This window comes from Piliocolobus tephrosceles, chromosome 21 (genome assembly GCF_002776525.5).
Source record: "Piliocolobus tephrosceles isolate RC106 chromosome 21, ASM277652v3, whole genome shotgun sequence".
Classification (NCBI taxonomy): domain Eukaryota; kingdom Metazoa; phylum Chordata; class Mammalia; order Primates; family Cercopithecidae; genus Piliocolobus; species Piliocolobus tephrosceles.
The window spans coordinates 10,622,551-10,643,074 of NC_045454.1; the positions used below are offsets into that span (position 1 = coordinate 10,622,551).

The following is a 20,524-nucleotide window of genomic DNA, read 5'->3' on the forward strand; positions in this document are numbered from 1 at the left end:
TACAGGCACACACTGCCATGCCTGGCTAATTTTTTGTATTTTAGTAGAGATGGGGTTTCACCGTGTTGCCCAGGCTGGTCTCAAACTCCTGAGCTCAGGCAATCCACCTGCCTCGGCCTGAATTTTTTTTTTTTTTTTTGACTTGTCGCCCAGGCTGGAGTGCAGTGGCATGATCTTGGCTCACTGCAACTTCCGCCTCCCGGGTTCAAGCGATTCCCCTGCCTCAGCCTCCCGAGTGGTTGGGATTAAAGGTCCCTGACACCACGTCCAACTAAGTTTTTGTATTTTTAGTAGAGATAGGGTTTCACGATGTTGGCCAGGCTGGTCTCGAACTCCTGACCTCAGGCGATTCACCTGCCTCAGCCTCCCAAAGTGCTGAGATTACAGACGTGAGCCACCACGCCCGGCTCAGCCTGTTCTTTTTTTTATTGGGAATGGGTCTTATGGTGCCGCCTGTGATACCACGTGAACACCAGTGCCCCCAGCCCCCCTGCACAACTCTCAAAGTGACCCAGGTGGATGGGCAAATCCAGGGTCCCCCTACTTCAAGGGGAAGCAGAGACTGAGGATGGACTCAAAAGAGAGCGGCTGCGGAGGTGCTAAGAACCTGCACCTGGAACCAGGAGACATGGGAGGTCCCTGCTGGCTCTAATGCCCCTCCTACCCAGGGCCCCTCAGGCAGCACCCTGCAGCAGGAAGAAGGAAAGCTAGACCCTGGGGAGGACTAACGGAGCAGCTGCTGCTTTTTGGATGGGTAGGTGCAGGCTTAACAGTGTGTGTCAGCATGTGAGGCTTTATTCACAATCGACGCTCCAGCCCCTCTGCACTGGGACGGGACCACAGGGCTAAGCCCAGGCTGGGGGTTCAGGCAGGAGTCCTGCCCCTGGTCCTGGGCTGGAGGGCAGGGAGGCTGCAGGGAGCTGGGCAGGGCTCCTGGCCCGGCTCACACGTGCTGCCTCCGGTGGCGCAGCACCTCTGTGGGTGTGAACAGGAAGTCCTTCCCGCAGGCCTCACAGTGGTAGGGCCTCTGCAGGACAGACGTCTTCTGGAGGGTCTCGGGGGCAGCTTCCTCAGCCCCTAAGGGAGGAAGAGGAGGAGGCTGTGAGGGGGGTGTTCCAGTGCACATGACTACCCGCACCCAAATACCAGGCACTCGTGGGGCTCAGGTTCTCTCCTGGCCTTTGGCGAACTAAGTTTTGCCTCCTCCAGGAAGCCTTCCTGGATTAATAAAAATACACAGGCCTGTCTTTACTCTGCATCCCTGCCAGCGAGAGAGACAAAGAGAAAGATACAAGGAGCAACGTGGAGACTGAGAGGCAGACAGAGCCAGCCCTGGGGTGGGGGCACGTGGTCCCGGTGCTGTCTCCCCCACTGAACCCCAGTGTGTAGCATCCCTGGGTGACAACAGGGTGGATATGATCAAGGCAGAGACAGGTGCAGGACAGGGAAAAAGAACAAGAGACATAGCCACAGAGAGACAGAAACGAAGAGACAAACACAGCGACATAGAGACACCACAGGGGACAGGCAGAAAGAGGTGGCGCTCCAGGCCCTCCCCGCCCTGGGCTCCTGATCTTCAGGACAAAGCCTGTGTGTGGCACCAGCCAGGGCCAGCAGGTGGAGGTCGTCATTCTCGGAGCATCTAGCAAGTGCTCGCACACACAGGAGATCATCAATGGGATGGACAGACGGCCAGGCAGAGATGGCCCGGTCCCCACAGTCCCGTGCTTACCTGGGGGCCCATCCTGTGGGGCCTGAGGGCAGGTGTTCTCGTGGGCAATGCGCTCCAGGGGCGTGAGGGGCGCATGCAGGCCACAGTGGGGGCAGGTCCAGAAGGTTCGGAGACAGTCACTGTACAGGTCCGTGTCACTCTGCGGCAGGCCAGCTGTCAGGGCTGGGCCCCCACCAAGTGCCACCCACCACCCACTGCCCCCCAGGGACCCTTCCCAGAAGCCCTCAGGGCCATGGGCCCCATGTGGGAATCACGTCCCAGGACTAAGGTGAAATGAGGCCGTGGGGTTAGGGGTGGGGTCTTCTTGAAATCCCACCTTCAGGGAAGGAGGGTTCATGCTCACCGTGAGGCAGTTATAGGTGAGGAAGTCGGTGACTGCGTAGCCCCCCTTGGTGGGGTGGGGGGACAGGGTGGAGCTGCCAAAGAGGCCAGGAAGATGGGGGCTGGCTGGGATGGTCTGGGGTCCCACATACAGGTTCTGGGCTTCTAGCCCCGTGAGCCGCCGGAGGCTGTAAGGAATCTAAGGAAGGAGAGACAGGAAATCGAGAGAGACAGGCTCAGGGAGATGCCGCCAAAGCACCTGCATCCAGCTGTGCCTGAAGCCCTCCCTCGGGCTTTGCAATTACGGAAGCCAAGTGCTTAAGCCAATCACAACTTGGCTGCAGACACGCATGACCAGGGGTTTGTCTAGAATATCCTGATAACCCACCCCCGCCTAAATTGCCTTCCCCAAGCCCCTCTTCTGCCCCTGTCACTGGTTGGACCCCATTCAGACCTTGAGTCTAACCTTTAAGTCTGGCCGCCTCACCCCTCCTCCTCCTAGCATGTCAGCCTTGGTCCCCTCTCCATGGCTCACTGGGTTCCTGCCCCTTTGTCCTCAAGCCCCTCTACTCCAGGAAGTCAGCCTGAATTGCACCCTTCTTACCCCACCCACGTGAAGTAGAACCAGGAGCAATTTCTGCTCCCCACCTAAGAGTCGGTGGTTGGTTTCAAGTCTGCTCAGTTCAGTTCCTCCCATCCAAAAGCAGACACCTACGGCTTCCCTCTCACACTTGGCCCGTCAGTGACTGTTAGCAAGGGGGGATCAGCCATGCTTGCAGAACGTGCTTAGTAAACAGGGCAGCAGTGGGTAGCATGGCCTCTGGAACCAGGCTCCTGGGATCAAATCCTGGCTCCACCCAGACCAGTGGAGTGACCTTGGGTGAGTGACTGAACCTCTGTGGCCTGAAAACCCCCAAATGTGCCCAGTGGAGTGAATGGGAAGCCAGGCCTTCCGGAGGTTCAAGCCCAGTGGCGGACGCCCCCTCTGGCCACAGGCAGGCACGGGCACCCTGGTGGAAGGTACCTTGGAGGCCGTGAACTGCAGGAGTTCCTTGCTCAGGGTGGCCACCTCCTTGGGGCTGACTGGCGCATCCTGCTCCTCCTCTTCCAGCTGCCGCTGGGCCTGATGCGCCAGCTGCCGGTCCAAGGCACCTTCCCAGCGGGCACGGAGCCGCAGGGAAGCCGCCAGGAGCCGGGCAGCACTTTCACCGTCTGGCAGCTGCAGCTCCAGCCAGCCGTCGGCCACCAGGCGGGAGCAGTCACTGTTGGTGTCCAAGGACCGGCTAAAAAGCAGGAGGGACTGGAAGAGAGGGAGCAGAGGACAGGGAGTAGGTGTGAGGGGCAGGGCGATGTTGGAGACAGGCCCTGCCCGGCTGGGCTCCTGCCCACCCACCAGCCCTGTCTATGCGAGGCATCCACCTACCCACCATCTACCCGCTGTACCAGGCACCCCGAGGGTGCTGGGGATACGGCACGAACAAGGCAGCCGCTGAGTTGGGAGGGGGCTGGGGTTGCAGGGTGGCGGGGGGCAGATGGGAGCGTGCTGGCAGAGACAGCTGCATTCTCAGGCAGGGCGGCAGAGGGACAGCAGGCACTTAGACACACATGACGTGCAGGGAGGGTCCAGACCCCGAGCACACGCTCCTCTGTGAGGACGGAAGTCAGGGCTGTAATTACCGGTGCTGTGGCTCATAAGATGTTGGAGAAAATTCTCAGGGCTGGGGCCAGGGCAGAGGAATGGGCAGGACTGCCATGCGTGGATGGTTTGGGGGCCAGGGATGGTACAGGAGGGCTCCATATACTGTTCTGCTTGCTTATGTGAATGTGAAGTGTCTCCATCTTCTTTTTATTATTATTATTTATTTATTTGAGATGAGTCTCGCTCTGTCGCCCAGGCTGGAGTGCAGTGCTGCGATCCTGGCTCATTGCAACCTCTACCTTCCAGGTTCAAGCGATTTTCCTGCCTCAGCCTCTCGAGTCGCTGGGATTACAGGCGCCCGCCACCACACTCGGCTAATTTTTGTATTTTTAGTAGAGATGGGGTTTCACCACGTTGGCCAGGCTGGTCCCAAACTCCTGGCCTCAACTGATCCACCCACCTTGGCCTCTCAAAGTGCTGGGATTATAGGCATGAGCCACCATGCCTGGCTTATTGTTTTTTGAGACAGGGTCTCTCTGTCACCCAAGCTGGAGTGCAGTGCCAACAATCGCAGCTCACTGCAGCCTTGACCTCCCAGGCTCAAGTGATCCTCCTGCCTCAGCTCCCAAGTAGCTGGGATTACAGGCACACACCACCACGCCCAGCTAACTTTTTAAAACTTTTTGTAGCGATAGAGTCTCCCTATGTTGCCTAGGCTACCCTTTGAACTCCTAGGTTCAACGATCCTCCCACCTCAGCCTCCCAAAGTGCTGGGATTCTAGGTGTGAGCCGGCCAGATTCTCTCAACAAGCGGTCCAGTGCAGGGAGAGAGCGCAGCGACTCAGGTAGCAGGTCTGTTCTGCTTCCTGCGGTCCGGCTGCTTGCCAACCCTCTGTCCCTCAGCCTGCGTGCTGCCTGCTTTCCCATGCTCACGTGAGCGCCCGGCATCACCCTTTTGGTTTACCGTCTGCCTCCACCATCCTATCTGAGTCCCATGAGGGTGGGGAGTTTGGTAGACGTTGACCACAGCTGCACCCCCGGCCCCCAGAACACTAACAGCGCCTGGCCCACCAGGCGGGCTGGAGGGAGGTGTGGACATGCACAGAACTGACTGAGCTGAGCTGGCTTTCATGGTGCTGTTGGCACAGTGTCAACAAAACCCTGAGGCTCTGGGAGCCCGCAGGTTCCTCTCTTCCCTCCACGTTCTCTGGGACCCAAGCTGGGGAGTGCTGGTAGTGAGCGGGAGGCAGGAGGGGGCAGGGTGACCCCGGAGCTCTGGTTTGGCCACCTGCTCACTGTGTGACTTAGACAGGTGACATGTCCCCACCCCTGCCTGAGCTTCAGTCCCCTCTATAAAGGGAGACCGGCAGGGCTGCGTGAGGACTCCAAGGCCAGGCCTCGGATCACAGAGACACTCGAGGAGCACTCGGGGCAGGGCAGCGGCTGCCGTGGGGACCATGGCTCTGCTGCCGGCACCCATGCGAGGGCATCCATGATCTGAGTTCGGCCTTAGCCTCCACCTGGGCCGCGTCCTTCCTTTCCCTCCTGGCGGCTGCTGGCCCTCCTGGCTGGGACCCTGTCCCAGCTCTGCTCAGAAGTCCCCAGGGTCCTGTCTCCCTCGCCTCTCTGGCCTCATCTCTGCACGCTCCCCCTTGCCGACTGCACGCCAGGCACGTGTCTGCCTCAGAGCCTCTGCGCAGACCACTCCACTGCCTGGGACACTTTGCCCCGAGATCCACACACTCTCCTCTTTGGGTATCTACTTGGGGACACCAGGTGGCCTTATCTTATGCCACACCCTGTGTCCATCCTCACCCCCACCCTACTCTCTATTGCCCAGCACCACCCTCCCACAGGTCGCTCAGGGCGTCACTGTGCTACTGCTATCACTGTCCCCTGCCACAGGAGCCCGGGAGGGCAGGGGCTGGGCTTCTTGCCTGGTTCCCTGCTGCGCCCTTAGCACCTGGCACAGTGCCTGGCACCCAGCAGGCACTCGGCAGGCACTCTGTTGAGCAACTCCATGAATGACAGAAAAAGCGGCCACAGCAACGGCCCAAGGTGGACGCCTGCGGCCAGCCCAGGCGCCAGACGGCCCCTCCAAGCCCACGCAGTATCCCCACCCACCACCCTGGGCAACGCAGCTCTCATATCTGGGCATGGGGGCAGGGTGGGGCAGAGGCCCACCTGGAGGGCAGGGATGCGGACGCAGTTCACCAGGTATGGCTTGTTGGTCTCCAGCAGGGACACGAAGCTGAGGAGCTGGTGTTTGCTGCTCATCTTGTCCTTGTCGTCTGAAAGGTTGAGGAGGACCACTCAGGCCCACCCTGGCCCACCCAGGCCCATCAGAGGCCCGCCTGTCCCACCCGGTCCATGTACACATCGGTAGAAAGAAAATGCTCACAGCGGCCGGGCGCGGTGGCTCAAGCCTGTAATCCCAGCACTTTGGGAGGCCGAGACGGGCGGATCACGAGGTCAGGAGATCGAGACCATCCTGGCTAACCTGGTGAAACCCCGTCTCTACTAAAAACAAAAATACAAAAAACTAGCCGGGCGAGGTGGCGGGCGCCTGTAGTCCCAGCTACTTGGGAGGCTGAGGCAGGAGAATGGCGTAAACCTGGGAGGCGGAGCTTGCAGTGAGCTGAGATCCGGCCACTGCACTCCAGCCCGGGAGACAGAGCCAGACTCCGTCTCAAAAAAAAAAAAAAAAAAGAAAGAAAATGCTCACAGCATGGCTTTGGTGGCCTGGCCAAATCTGAATGTGACTCCCAGCATGCAGCCATGTCTGCAGCGAGACACACTTCCATGCACACAGGCGCCGGGGGGCCTCCCCCTGCAGGACCCAGTTGGGAGCTCACAGAGCCCACGGGACAGGCCCCCTGACCGGTGTTCACTCCCTGGGCACAGCCACACTGGCTCAGGATGGCTATCGCCACCATGGGGAGGGCGAGGCCCAGCAGGGGTGAGTCACCCAAGGCTACCCAGGGAGGCCTGGCCCTGGAACCTCCGCTCCTGCGAGCCCCTGTCAATACCAGCCTGGACCAGTGTGGGAAGGATCATGGGGAGCCCCAGCCAGAGGGGCCCGGGAGTTCACGGTATCCCTGCCCCTCACATCCCGGATGGGGGTTCCTTCCACCTGGGCTCACTGTACCTCGGCTTCCATCGCAGCTGCCGGCCTCCGGCTCCTGTGCATGCAGCACCTGGGGGCTGCCAGCGAAGACGCAGGTGGGGTGCAGCACGGCCCCCTGCTTGGCCTGTGTGTGGAAAATCTGTGGAGGACGGAAAGGAAGCACAGGCCCTCCTATCTGCTCTCTCCTCTGCCCAGGATGCTTCTCCTCCAGCCTCTGGCCCAGGTCCCCTCCTCCAGGAAGCCCTCCTTGACTCCTCCAAATCTGGGGCAGGTGCTCCCTGTGGGCTCCTACAGTGCTCTCGGCTCCCCAAGCCCTGCCCACTCTGGGTTGTCTGGGGACAGGTCTGTCCTCCCACTGGGCTGTGGGCCCCATGGGGACAGAACCAGGGTTGTTTCAGTCACCCGTGGTCCTCCAACAGCTCCTGGGGGCAGGTGGGCGGGGGTGAGGGCCTCAGGGCACTCAGGACAGGCACTCAGGGTTCGTGTGTTGGAGGACGAAACATAGGATGGGGCAGAACAGGCCCCACCTGGTCTGAGTCCTTTCGGCTGCTGTTGAAGGCGTCGGGGACAGCCAGCTGCGGGTACAGGCCCCGGCCCAGCACCAGCTTCAGCAGAGCCAGCTGCTCGCGGCTCAGGTCCTGGGCTGAGCTGGCAGCAGCCTGCAGCTGCGCCAGGTCATGCCGGAGCTTGAACTTCACATCCTGGGGGGGACATAGGAGGTAGAGTCTTAGGGGACCTGAGGGGCTGCTACTGTGATCCGCAGACCCCCAGGCGCTGCAGATACCTGGGGCCAAGCACCGCCCATGGACACCCGGCTCCTGAAATGAGGACAGGGCCATGGCTCCTGGGACCCCCCAGGAGAGGTCAAGACCCACCTTGGTAAACCCTACCCACCTACCCCCACACCCCACAGCCCATGGCACCCACCTGGATGTCCACGCCATCGCCAGCCCCTGGGGGTGCTGGGTCAGCCCGGTCCTCGTCGCTGGAGCCGCCGTCCCGCTCCTCCTGCAGCCGCAGCACCTTGCGCCTGCGCCCCGCGCCCTCCTCGTGCTGGCGTTTCAGCTGGTGCAGGGCCCGGCGCTCCCGGCGCTGCTGCAGCCGACTGTAGCTGTCCGCCACCTGCGTGGCCTGGGCCCCAGTCATCAGCCCGTGGTCCTCCAGCAGCTCCTGGGGGCAGGTGGGCAGAGGTGAGGGCCTCAGGGCAGGCCCAGTGGGCTCTGGACTCATATGGAAATGGGGACCCTGTCGGTGGCAGGGCTGCTAGTGCCCCAGGGGGCTGAATGAGGACAGCCCCTCGCGTGGTGCTGGGCGCGGACTGCTGCTCCAGCGGGAGAGCTGTCCTCACTGTCGGTGGAGGGAACACGGGGCCGGGGCAGGAGGAGGCAGGCAGGGGCGCCCAGTGCCTTCTCCAAAAGCTGGCTCCAGGCTCTGGTGACTGCCCCACCTGCCCCTCGGGTCTGGGGCAGGCGACATATACTGGATATCCAGATGCCCCCAAGGAGCCCTGCTTTCCCACACAGCCCTGGTGGGCGTCCTGCATTAGCGCTTCTGAGTGTAGCCCTGGGGCATCTGGGAACTTGGTGGGAATGCCAAGTCCTGGGCCTCATTCCAGAACGACCAAGTGGGGAGTGGAGGGGGCTGGGCGGGGCTGGGCATGTGGACTCAACAGACCCTCCAGCTGACTGTGACTATAAAACCAGAGACCCCTGCCCTCCCCATGCCCACACCTTGTCAACATTCCTCAAGTGACCTGATTTGGTTGGACCTTCTGTTTCCTGCTGAGCCCTGACCGATGGAGGACACAGGAGATTGTGTGTGCATGTGTATGTGTGTGTCCGTGTGTTTGCATGTGTGTGTGCAAAGGGCTCACACTTTCCATTAGATTCTCAAAGCACCTGGGGACCAGTGAAGCCTGAACACTGCTCTAGCAGCCAGAGATCTCAGGACCAACGCTGAGAGCGGTCAGGGCATCTGTGGTCCCCAACACTGGGACCCCAGAAATTGCACAGGAGGCGTTGGCTGGGTGACTGCCCATTCTGGGCCTCAGCTTGCCCATCTCCAACCAAAGAGAATGGGTTACACCAGGAACTCTTTTATTCTATCCTCAATCCATGGACACAACCACTGAAAAGGGCCTAACAGCAGGTCTTTCTGCACTCAGATGGAGAACAGCCATGAAACAAGCTGCGGAACTGTGTGGGCACAGGAGAAACCCAAATCTTTTTTTTTTGAGATGGAGTTTCCCTCTTTTTGCCCAGGCTGGAGTGCAATGGCTCAATCTTGGCTCATCACAACCTCTGCCTCCTGGGTTCAAGCGACTCTCCTGCCTCAGTCTCCCAAGTAGCTGGGATTACAGGCACGCACCACCAAGCCTGGCTGATTTTTGTATTTTTAGTAGAGACGGGGTTTCACCATGTTGGCCAGGATGGTCATGATCTCCTGACCTCGTGATCCACCTACCTCAACCTCCCAAAGTGCTGGGATTACAGGCGTGAACCACCATGCCCGGCCGACAGGTGCTATTTTTATCCTCTCTTTTTTTCTAGGGGAAGCTGAGGCCCAGAGATAAGCAATAACATGCCCGGGGCCACGCTGTCAGAAATGGCAGAGCCAGGTTCATGGCTGGGGTGTCTGGCTCCAGCTGTGCCGGCCCCATCCGCAACCATAGGCTGCCTCCAGCACCATGCCCAGGCAGCCAGCTCAGCATCCCCGGTCGGGAGGGCGAGCTCTTCCCAAGGATGCGGCATGTCCACTGACTCCGTCCACCCCTCCAGGAAGCCCTCCTGGATTTCTGCTCCCTTTGCCCTGCCCGGCTGCCCCAACGCCTGGTCACCGGATGGTGGGGGAGGTAGGTGCAGGGTGGGACTCTGGTCTGACTGCTGTCCAGGAAGGGCAGGCAGTGTTCTGGAGTGTGCTTGCATGTGTCTGCCTGGGCGGGGCCAGCCTTACCCCTCCTCCCGAGCCTCACCTTGAACTGGCGCCGAAGGTTGGCCATCTCGTACAGCCGATGCTCCTCTATGCCCCGGTGGCGGCACCACTTGCGAGAGTTTCTGCTTCGTTCAGATTTTACCTGAGGGGAGGAGCAGACGCCAGGGTGTCAGGGCCCAGCCAGCCCAGGGAGGGAGGGGTCGACCCAGCACCCAGAACCCCAACACGAGCATCCCTCAGGGACACCTGCTCTCCTGCTTCCAGGTCTCAGCCCCAGTGCCCCCTCCTATGGGAAGCCCTCCAAGACTACCCACATACTGGGTTCGATGCCCCTCTGGGCTCTCCCAGCCCCTTGGACTCCCCATTCCAGCCCTCTCTGGGTTGTCACTGTCACATCAGTGGTCTGTCTCCCTGCACTGGGCTGTAAGCCCCAGGAGGGCAGCGCCAGGGTAGTTTGGGCACTGATGGGTCCTCAGCAGTACGGTACAGGGCCAGCGTTAGGGTGAGGACTCAGGGGACATGTACTGGATATCCAGATGCCCCCCAAGGAGCCTGGACTTTCTCCAGATGGCACCGGTTTTCACCAATGCTCCAGAAACCCAGGCTCCTCTCTGCCCCGGGCCTGGGCATGTGCTGTCTCGAGCCGAGGGCGTGGATGGTGAAGACGTGGCCCTCCCCAGGCAGGCCCAGTCTGTGGAGGGCTCAGTGGTCCTCCCAGGGTAGGACACAAGGAGGAGCCACAGCCACAGAAGGCCTTGGCCCTGAGCAGGGTGACAGACAGAGGGGCCCCACTACCAGCCTCACCTGCACCCAGGCGTTGAAGACGTTGAAGAGCGTGAAGGGGTCACCCTGGTCGCTCTCCAGCGGCCGCCGTGCTGCCGCGCACTCTGGGCTGCTCTGGGCGCTGCGGGTGAAGGGCGACTGGACGCTGAGCGCGGCCGCGATGGTGAGCACAGGCTCCACCAGGCTGAACATGGAGCCCAGGATCAGCATCTTCCCTGGAGCGGAGACACGGGGCTGAGGCTCCTGGGTGCCAGGACAGGCGCAGCCCTCACCCCTTGGGGCCCCGGCCCGCCCTTCCGCCTGCCCTCCTGCTCCCACCCCCTCCATCTTGCCCACTATGGGCCTCGTGACCCAGATGGACAGATTCAAACCCACGCGCTGTGCTTTCTGCTCACGTGGCCGTGGGCAAGGGCCTCAGTTTCCCCATCTGTAGGTTGGAGATGGCCAGTGCCTGCCTCCTCGGACACGCAGGAGACACTAAGTGCTGGCTACTCCTGTCACCAAGTTCCCCGCTCTGCTATTTACAACCCACTCCCCCAGCGCTCCGACGCTTCCCTGGCTTGGTCTTTGCTCTAGGAGCTCATTTTGACCCATCGTGGTGGACGTCTCTCCTCCGCGCTAGAGTGTGACCCGTAAGTGAGCCTCTCTGCCCTGGCACAGGCACGCACTGACTCCTGTGCCTATCACAGGATGAAGCTTCTCCTGCTACCTTTGTTTAAGTCAAGGTGGAGGTGGAAGAGGAAGAGGGGACAGAAGGCAGAGGAGAGATGGAGAAAGATGGGGCAGGGGCTGGGAGAGGCAGGGAAAGGGGAGGAAGGGCGGAGGGGAGGCCACGGAGAGGAAAAGTGGCAGGAACCATCTCCCAGGGTGGCCGAAGAGCTGGTGAACACGGTCTCCATCTGTGAGTGCTCCACAGCGGACATCCAGACATCCCCTGGTTCTGGGTGCCCAAGCTGATGCTGGACTTCCGGGGACTCCCTTGCCCTCCTGTCCTGTGGCCAGTGGTCTGTGCCATGTGTCTGACCCGCCCCCACTCCTTCCCTTTGCTGACTTTCCACAGTGCCTGTCACAAAACTGGACTCAAGCAGATCACCTGAGGTCAGGAATTCGAGAGCAGCCTGGCCACCATGGTGAAAACCCGTCTCTACTAAAAATACAAAAATTAGCCAGGCGTGGTGGTGGGTGCCTGTAATCCCAGCTCCTCGGGAGGCTGAGGTGAGAGAAGTGCTTGAACCCAGGAGGTAGAGGATACAGTGAGCAGAGATAGCACCACTGCACCCCAGCCTGGGTGACAAGAGTAAAACTCCATCTCAAAAAAAAAAAAAAAACAAGGCCAGGTGTGGTGGCTCACGCCTGTAATCCCAGCACTTTGGGAGGCCAAGGTGGGTGGATCACCTGAGGTCAGGAGTTCAAGACCAGCCTGGCAAACCTGGTGAAACTCTGGCTCTACTAAAAATACAACAATTAGCTGGGTGTGGTGGTGGGCACCTGTAATCCCAGCTACTTGGGAGGCTGAGGCAGGAGAATCACTTGAACCCTGGAGGCGGAGGTTGCAGTGAGCTGAGATCGTGCCATTACACTCTAGCCTGAGTGACAGAGCAAGACTCCGTCTCAAAAACCAACCAACTAAACGAAAACAAAAAAGCTGGCCTCATAAAACAAAGGTGGCCGTAAAGCAGGGCTCGGGGCTGTACTGTGCAGGCCCCTGTCCTATTCCAGGATGCCCCAGCTCTGTCACCAGGGACAAGTGGCCCCACCTCGCCGTGCCGCTGCCTCCCCATCTGTAAACAGGGGAACAGCATCGGCCTCTCCTCAGGCTGCTCACACCTGTAATCCCAGCACTTAGGAAGACCGAGGCCGGCTGATCACTTGAGGTCAGGAGTTCAAGACCAGCCTGGCCAACATGGTGAAACCCCATTTCTACTAAAAATACAAAAATTAACTGGGTGTGGTGGCACATGCCTATAATCCAAGCTACTCAGGAGGCTGAGGTGGGAGGATCACTTGAACCCGGGAGGTGGAGGTTGCAGTGAGCCAAGATCACGCCACTGCACTCCAACCTGGAGGGCAGAGTGAGACTCCATCTTAAAACAAATAAATAAAAATAAAACAAAAATGAACCATCTTCTCAGCCCGGGCAGCCCTCCGAGTCCAGCGGATCCAGCCTCCTGCCCACACTGAAGCCTGCTGTGCTGCAAGGATGGGGGGCTTTAATGGTGTTAACACACACAGGGGTGGTCCTGCCATGGTGGGCCGCAGGCTGCGGAAATACAAAGTCTTGAGTCAGGAAAATCGGGCAAGATGAACAAGCCTCAGTCAGCGAGCTCCCCAGGAGGGGTGAGCATGACTCAGGAATGAGGGAGAGGAAGAGTTTTGACATCCTTGAGTCTGCAAGACAGGGGCACAGGGCAGAGCTGGGGACACGCTGTGCAGAGGACAGAGGTGGGAGGGTTCTGAGCTGTGGAAAAGCCAGGACTTCTTTGTGTTTGGGGGATCTTGGGTACCCCACCTGCCTGTGCCTCCCAAGGGAGGCCCTGTGATTACCCCAAGTGCTGGGGAATTCAAGCGAGAGAGCCTGTCTTTCTTGTCGCTCACGCCGGGGCACTTTGCGTCACATTCTCTGAAACAGCCTTGCAAGCCAGACACCACAGGCCACCCCCAGCCTCTAGTGGTGTCTGGGGGCCACAGGATGGCCACAAGAACGACAGGGTCAGAGGGTCTGCTGGCTCTAAATCCCTCAAGATTAACGCCCTATTCCTGGTGACACATAGCATGGGGACGAGGAGCACCACATCTGCTTGTGACTGGCTACTGAAGACCTGAGATCAGGAGGGCCGGGAACTGAAAATGGTCTCCATCGACCTCTGTGGACCTGGCCTTTCTAGATCCTCACAGAACCGCCAGGTCAGCTGATGAATTTTCTGGCCACCTTCAGTCACATATAACCCAGTGCCACTTAAACACTTCCCATCTAATTCAAAGCTCCTCACCTGACCCAGGGCCAGAGGGACAGCTGTTCCCTCCCCTCCTTCGGGCCTCTGCCCATTCAGTGAGGCCTCCCAGGACAGCCGCATAACACTGCTCCCAGCCCCCCACTGTGTCCACCGCACCCTGCATCCACCCGAGCAGGAACCAGCGGCTGACATTCCGAGTTTCACTCATTTATCTGCCCCTGTCCATCTGCTCTGTTACATGTGAGCTCCGTGAGGGCAGGAGTTTTGTTTTATTCACTGTCGTATCTCTGGCATCTAGAACTGGACCTGGCACACAGCAGGTACTCAAAAATTATTTAATGAATGGGCCAGGCACTGTGACTCATGCCTATAATCCCAGCACTTTGAGAGGCGGAGGTGGGGCAGATCACTTGAAGTCAGGAGTTCAAGGCCAGCCTGGCCAACATGGTAAAACCTTGTCTCTACTGAAAAAACAAATATTGCCCGGGCACGGTGGCTCACGCCTGTAATCCCAGCACTTTGGGAGGCTGAGGTGGGCAGATCACTTGAGGTCAGGAGTTCGAGACCAGCCTGGCCAACAGGATGAAAGCCCATCTCTACTAAAAACACAAAAATTAGCCAGGCATGGTGGTGTGAGCCTGTAATCTTAGTTACTCAGGAAGCTGAGGCAGGAGAATTGCTTGAACCCAGGAGGTGGCAGTGAGCTGAGATCACACCACTGCACTCCAGCCTAGGCAACAGAGCAAAAACTGTCTCAAAACAAAACAAAAATTAGCCAGGTGTGGTGGCGGGTGCCTACAGTCGCACCTACTTGGGAGACTGAGGCAGGAGAATTGCTTGAATCCAGGAGGCGGAGGCTGCAATGAGCTGGGATCGCACTGCTGCACTCCAGCCTGGGCGACAGAGTGAGACTCTGTCTCAAAAAAAAAATACATATATATATATATACACACACACATATATATATATATTTAATGGGCCGGGCATGGTGGCTCAAGCCTGTAATCACAGCACTTTGGGAGGCCAAGGCAGGCAGATCACCTGAGGTGTTCTGCCAGCCTGACCAATATAGAGAAACCCCATCTCTACTAAAAATACAAAATTAGCCAGGTGTGGTGGCGCAAGCCTGTAATCCCAGCTACTTGGGAGGCTGAGGCAGGAGAATTGCTTGAACTCAAGAGGCAGAGGTTGCGGTGAGCCGGGATGGCACCATTGCACTCCAGCTTGGGTAACAAGAGTAAAACTCAGTCTCAAAAAAGAAAAAAAAAAAAAGTATTTAATGAATGAATGATGGGACTATTGGTTAGTATCTCCCGCCTTCTCCCTCTCACTCCATTGCAGCCACACCAGGCTCCTCACTGTTCCCGTAGCAGCAGGCGTGTGCCCCCAACAGGGCTTCTGCACTGGCTGTTCCTACTGCCTGAACACCCTCAAGCTACATCTGCACTGTCCAATATGGCCGCCTCTGGCCACACATGGCTACTGAGCAGTTGAACATGGCTGGTCCAAGCCAAGATTTCCAAGACTCTGTATGGTAAAAAAATAACATAACATCTTGCAAAAAATGTTTATATTGATTATGTTAAAATTATGATGTTTTAGGTATATTAAGTTAAATCAGCTATTTTATCAAAATGAATCTCACCTGTTTCTTTTTGCTTTTTTTTTGTTTGTTTGTTTTTTGAGATGGAGTCTTGCTCCGTTGCCCAGGGTGGATTACAATGGCATGGTCTCGGCTCACTGCAACCTCTGCCTCCCAGGTTCAAGTGATTCTCCTGCCTCAGCCTCCCAAGTGGCTGTGATTACAGGCGTGTGCCACCACACCCAGCTAATTTTTGTATTTTTAGTAGAGACAGGGTTTCACCATGTTGGCCAGGCTGGTCTCAAACGGCTGACCTCGTGATCCACCCACCTCAGCCTCCCAAAGTGCTGGGATTACAGGCGCGACCCACTGTGCCCAGCCTGTTTTTGGTTTTTTAATGTAGCTACTGGGAAGTTTTAAATTACATACAGGGCTCACATTCTATTTTTATATTTCTTTTCCCTTTTTTTTTTTTTTTTTTTTGTAGAAACCAGGGTTTTGCTATGTTGCCCAAGCTGGTCTCAAACTCCTAGGCTTAAGCAATCCACCTGTCTCAGCCTCCCAAAGTGCTGGGATTACAGGTGTGGGCCACTGTGCTGGCCATGTTTCTCTACTTCTGCTGGCAAGCATGTTCTAGTATTTGCATGGCTCCTAGCCCTCACCTCCGTTTCTCTGCACAGATGCTACCTTCCCCGTGAGGTCTGCCTTATACCTGAGGCCTGTATTATAAACTGCAACTCTCCATTCCCCAACCCCGTTGTTTCTTCTCTCCAGAACACTAAGCACCATCTGATCTACTATACCTTTTCCTTACTGTCCTAATTTATTGCTGGTTTTCTTCACCAAAATGTCACTTCCCTGAGGCTGGAGGTTTGTGTCTGTTCTGTCCACTGCTATATGCCCAGCACCCAGAACAGTGCCTGGCCCAGTGAAGAGTGAATAAATGAACTGGACCCAGGGAAGAAACAGACTTACCCCCAGGTCACTCAGAGAGTTAGCTGTGCCCATATCCGCTCCTGCTGCCCTGCGTGATCACGAAGGGGATGGGTACTCACCAATCACAACGTCCACAGGCAGCTGGGCCAGCAGGGACCCAATGGGCGTGAGGGCCTCTGAGCTGTCCAGAGCCCCCTGGTCCCGGAGGTAGAGGATGGCGGTCTCCAGGCTGGCTGGTGGTGGCGGCTCGATGAAGGGGAAGGTTCGGGGGTCCCCCACGCTCATGCTCTTCATCTAAAATGAGAAGAAAAACCCTCAAGATTGGGAAACACAAGAGCCACTGTGCAGCACAGGGGGGGCTCAGGAATCACAAACTCATGACATTTTAAAATTCCCAGTGTCAGCAGGCACAGTGGCTCATGCCTATAATCCCAACACTTTGGGAGGCCAAGATGAGTGGATCACTTGAGGTCAGGAGTTCGAGACCATCCTGGCCAACATGGTGAAACCCTGTCTCTACTAAAAATACAAAAATTAGTGGTGGTGTGTGCCTGTAATCCCAGCTACTCGGGAGGCTGAGGCAGGAGAATCGCTTGAATCCAGGAGGCGGAGATTGCAGTAAGCCGAGATCGGGCCTCTGCACTGCACTCCAACCTGGCAACACATCAAGACTTCATCTCAAATTCCCAGTGTCAGCTAGGCACAGTGGCTCACACCTGCAATCCCAGCACTTTAGGAGGCCACAGCAGGTGGATCACTTGAGGTCAGGAGTTTGAGACCACCCTGGCCAACATGGTGAAACCCTGTCCCTACTAAAAATACAAAAATTAGCTGGGTGTGGTGGCGTGCGCCTGTAATCTCAACTACTTGGGAGGCTGAGGCAGAAGAATTGCTTGAACCTGGAGGGCAGAGGTTGCAGTGAGCCAAGATTTCACCACTGTACTCCAGCCTGGGCCACAGAGTGAGATTCCATCTCAAAAATAACGTAACATAACATAACATTCCCAATGTCAAGATCCATTGTACAGAGGCAGGCAAGGAGGGCTGCTGTCTCTGTGTCTGTCTCCCTAGCACATCTTCCCCCAGACCCTGACCATGGACGAGAGGCACATGACCTGAGCTGGACCAATCAGAATCCTTCCCTGAGACTGGAGCCAGGAAGAGCATTCCCAGCATCCTCTCTGGTTGTGGCCAGGATGGAAGCCTATCTTATTAACCCAGAACTGCTGCGACTTTTGACTTTGTCCATTGTTTGGAAATGGGCCCATCTACAGCAGATGGAGAAATTCTTGGATTGTTCCTAAGTTAGACATACCGTCTCACGAATGCACAAAATGGTAAGATCCCCCTTTCTGCCTACAATTGTTTCAGTTGTATTTCTCTCACTTGCAACCAAAAGAATCCCAATTAATGCAGTGGCCCAGGCAGGCAGCAGGTGGTGGGAGAATTAAGTGACAGCATATGTCTACCCCAGAGCCTGGCGTGGCATACGTAAGCAAACAGCACCTCTCTGGTGACTGGAAGAAAGAGAGGCTGGCAAGGCGGCTTATGTGATGGCCAGAGAGTAAGAAGGAAGCCCAGAGAGCCTGCTCGCCTGGCTTTGATCCGAGGGCACTAGAAGTTCTGGCGTCCACCTGCAAGCAGCTGCTGCTCCTTCCTCCCTGCTGACCAAGCCTTGATGTTGTCTAGGAGTTTACCCAATACTCATTTAAAGACCTTTATAGGCCAGGCATGCTGGCTCACGCCTGTAATCCCAACACTTTGGAAGGCCAAGGCAGGCAGATCATCTGAGGTCAGAAGTTCAAGACCAGCCTGGCCAACACGGTGAAACTCCCTCTCTACTAAAAATATAAAAATTAGCTGGGCCTGCTGGCACCCATCTCCCTCCCAACTACTCGGGAGGCCGAGGCAGGAGAATCACTTGAGCCTGGGAGGTGGAGGTTGCAGTGAGCCGAGATCACACCACTGCATTCCAGCCTGGGTGACAGAATGAGACTCAGTCTCAAAAATAAATAAATAAATAAATAACCTTTACATTAGCAGCTCTAATTTAAAGAGGCAGGGGGCAGGGCAGGGTTTTTTCTTAATTCTGCAGGTGTTTCTAGTATGCAGCTAGGGCTGAGACACTGCTCTGATCAACTCAGGCAATGCCACCACCCTAGACAATTGCTGACCATAGGGTGAACATACGTGACCTGGTTCTGCTGACAAGAGAGGATGAGAGACTGGCCAGAGGCTTCTAGAAAATGTTCCCGTGGTCTCAAAAATTAGACCCACAGAGAAGGGCAGTTCCTTGCTTCTGCCTCTGGACAGTAAAGGAGGAGGAGGTGATACCCACTGTGCCTGGGGCCAATGGCCACTCACGAAGCAGGCTCTGACGCCTGGTGGCCTCGGATGGAGCCCTGACTCTACTACTTGCCAGCTGTGTGACCTGGTGCAATATTTTCTCTCTCTGTGCATCCTTCTTCTGGTCCAAAAATTAGGATAAGACAACCTACCCCATGGACTTTGTTTTTTTATGAGACAGGGTCTTGCTCTATCACTCAGGCTGGAGTGCAATGATGCAATCAAGGCTCACTGCAGCCTCGACCTCCTGGGCTCAAGTGATCCTCCTGCCTCAGCCTCCTGCGTGGGACCACAGGTGTGTGCCACTGCACTGGGCTAATTTTTAAATTTTTTGTAGAGTCAGGGCCTCACCGTGTTGCCTAGCTGGTCTCGACCTCCTGGCCTCAAGCAATCCTCCTGCCTCAGCCTCCCAAAGTGCTGCGATAACAGGCATGAGCCACTCATTGTTGCTGCGGGAAGTCAGGGACCCCGAACGGAGGGACCGGCTGAAGCCGCGGCAGAAGAACATAAATTGTGAAGGTTTCATGGACATTTATTAGTTCCCAAAATTAATACTTTTATAATTTCTTACGCCTGTCTTTACTGTAATCTCTGAACAGAAATTGTGAAGATTTCATGGACACTTATCACTTCCCCAGTGAATATCCTTGTGATTTCCTATGCCTGTCTTTACTTTAATCTCTTAATCCCGTCATCTTCTTTGTAAGCTGAGGAGGATGAATGTCACCTCAGACACTGTGATGATTGTGTCAACTGCACAAATTGTTTGTAGAACATGTATGTTTGAACAACATGAAATCTGGGCATCTTAAAAAAAAGAACAGGATAACAGCAATGTTCAGGGAACAAGAGAGGTAACTTTGAACTGGCCGCTGGTGAGCCGGACGGAACAGAGCTATATTTCTCCTCTTTCAAAAGCAAATAGGAGGAATATCACTGAATTCTTTTTCTCAGCAAGGAATATCCCTGAGAAAGAGAATGCGCCCTGAAGGTACGCTTATAGACGGCCCCTTTTAAGGAGTGCAGTCGTCTTTCATGGTCGAAGCCAAAGGGAAGAAATAAGCCCTGGTCTCCTGTAGTGCTCCCAGGCTTATTAGGTGGAGGAAAATTCCCGCCTAATGAATTTTGGTCAGACAGATTGTCTGTTCTCAAACCCCATTTCCTGATAAGATGTTACCAATGACAATGCGTGCCCAAAACTTCATTAGCAATTTTAATTTCGCCCCATCCTGTGGTCCTGTGATCTCACCCTGCCTCCATTTGCTTTGTGATACTTTATTACCTTGTGAAGTATGTGATCTCTGTGACCCACACCCTATTCGTGCACTCCCTCCCCTTTTGAAAATCGCTAATAAAAACTTGCTGGTTTTACGACGCGGGGAACATCACGGATCCTGTCAACGTGTGATGTCTCCCCCGGACACCCAGCTTTAAATTTCTCTCTCTTGTGCTCTTTCCCTTTACTTCTCAACCCAGCCGAGACACTTAGGAAATAGAAAAGAACCCACATTAAACATCAGGAGCAGGTTCTCCCGATAATTGTGCCTGGCAGCATCAGTATTTTTTTTAAAAAAGATGAAATCAAACAGAATAGAAAATAGTGTGCACCTCCTGCAGGAAGGCCACTGGTTTGTGCTACACCTGCACATGAGCCTGTGGCAGACACCATCAGCTGCTCCCAACTTTCCTTTTCCTTTCGTTCCTCAGCACAAGGACTACACTTTCCAGCCTCCTTCATGGCTGGGCATGGCCACAAGACTGAGGACTGACCGGGAGTGGTGAGGGCAAGGCAAGTGCGCCACCCGCAAACCCTCCTGTACTCACTTCCCACGCCCTTGACCCTTTGGCTGGCTGGACACACATGCAAGAAAAGCCCCTGGGGAAATGACAGAGCCACAAGAGGGAAGGAGCCTGGGTCCCTGAATAAAGAAAATTGCCTGCCAAGCTGGAAACCACCATTCCACTGTTGGCCATTCGGGACCGTGTGTATTTGTCATGGCAGTCTAACCTATGCTAAATTAACAAATGAGGTACAAATCATGACATAAAATGTATTGAGAAACCCTGGTTTTAAAAGCCCTTTCCTGCTAGGTTTCCTGTTACAGCTGAAAGCATTCTGATTGAGTCACTGGTTCTTCCTTTGACCCTATAGAAATTTTTTTTTTTTTTTTTT

General features: G+C 56.2%; 1 protein-coding gene across 4 annotated transcripts in view; it reads right to left on the reverse strand.

The window, feature by feature from the left end:
- Positions 1-408: 408 nt before the first annotated feature.
- DHX34 (DExH-box helicase 34) overlaps positions 409-20,524 on the reverse strand; it is a 36,704-nt gene continuing 16,588 nt past the window's right edge. For all 4 annotated transcript variants that reach the window (XM_023182462.3, XM_023182463.3, XM_023182461.3 and 1 more), the window contains 11 exons: positions 16,125-16,299; positions 10,555-10,748; positions 9,791-9,892; positions 7,747-7,989; positions 7,347-7,520; positions 6,841-6,958; positions 5,877-5,983; positions 3,078-3,353; positions 2,076-2,252; positions 1,733-1,871; positions 409-1,077 (listed from right to left, as the gene is read on the reverse strand). In XM_023182462.3, coding sequence (XP_023038230.2) covers positions 944-1,077; positions 1,733-1,871; positions 2,076-2,252; positions 3,078-3,353; positions 5,877-5,983; positions 6,841-6,958; positions 7,347-7,520; positions 7,747-7,989; positions 9,791-9,892; positions 10,555-10,748; positions 16,125-16,299 — 1,839 coding nt within the window. In that variant the 3' untranslated portion in view covers positions 409-943. The remainder of the gene's footprint in view (positions 1,078-1,732; positions 1,872-2,075; positions 2,253-3,077; positions 3,354-5,876; positions 5,984-6,840; positions 6,959-7,346; positions 7,521-7,746; positions 7,990-9,790; positions 9,893-10,554; positions 10,749-16,124; positions 16,300-20,524) is intronic.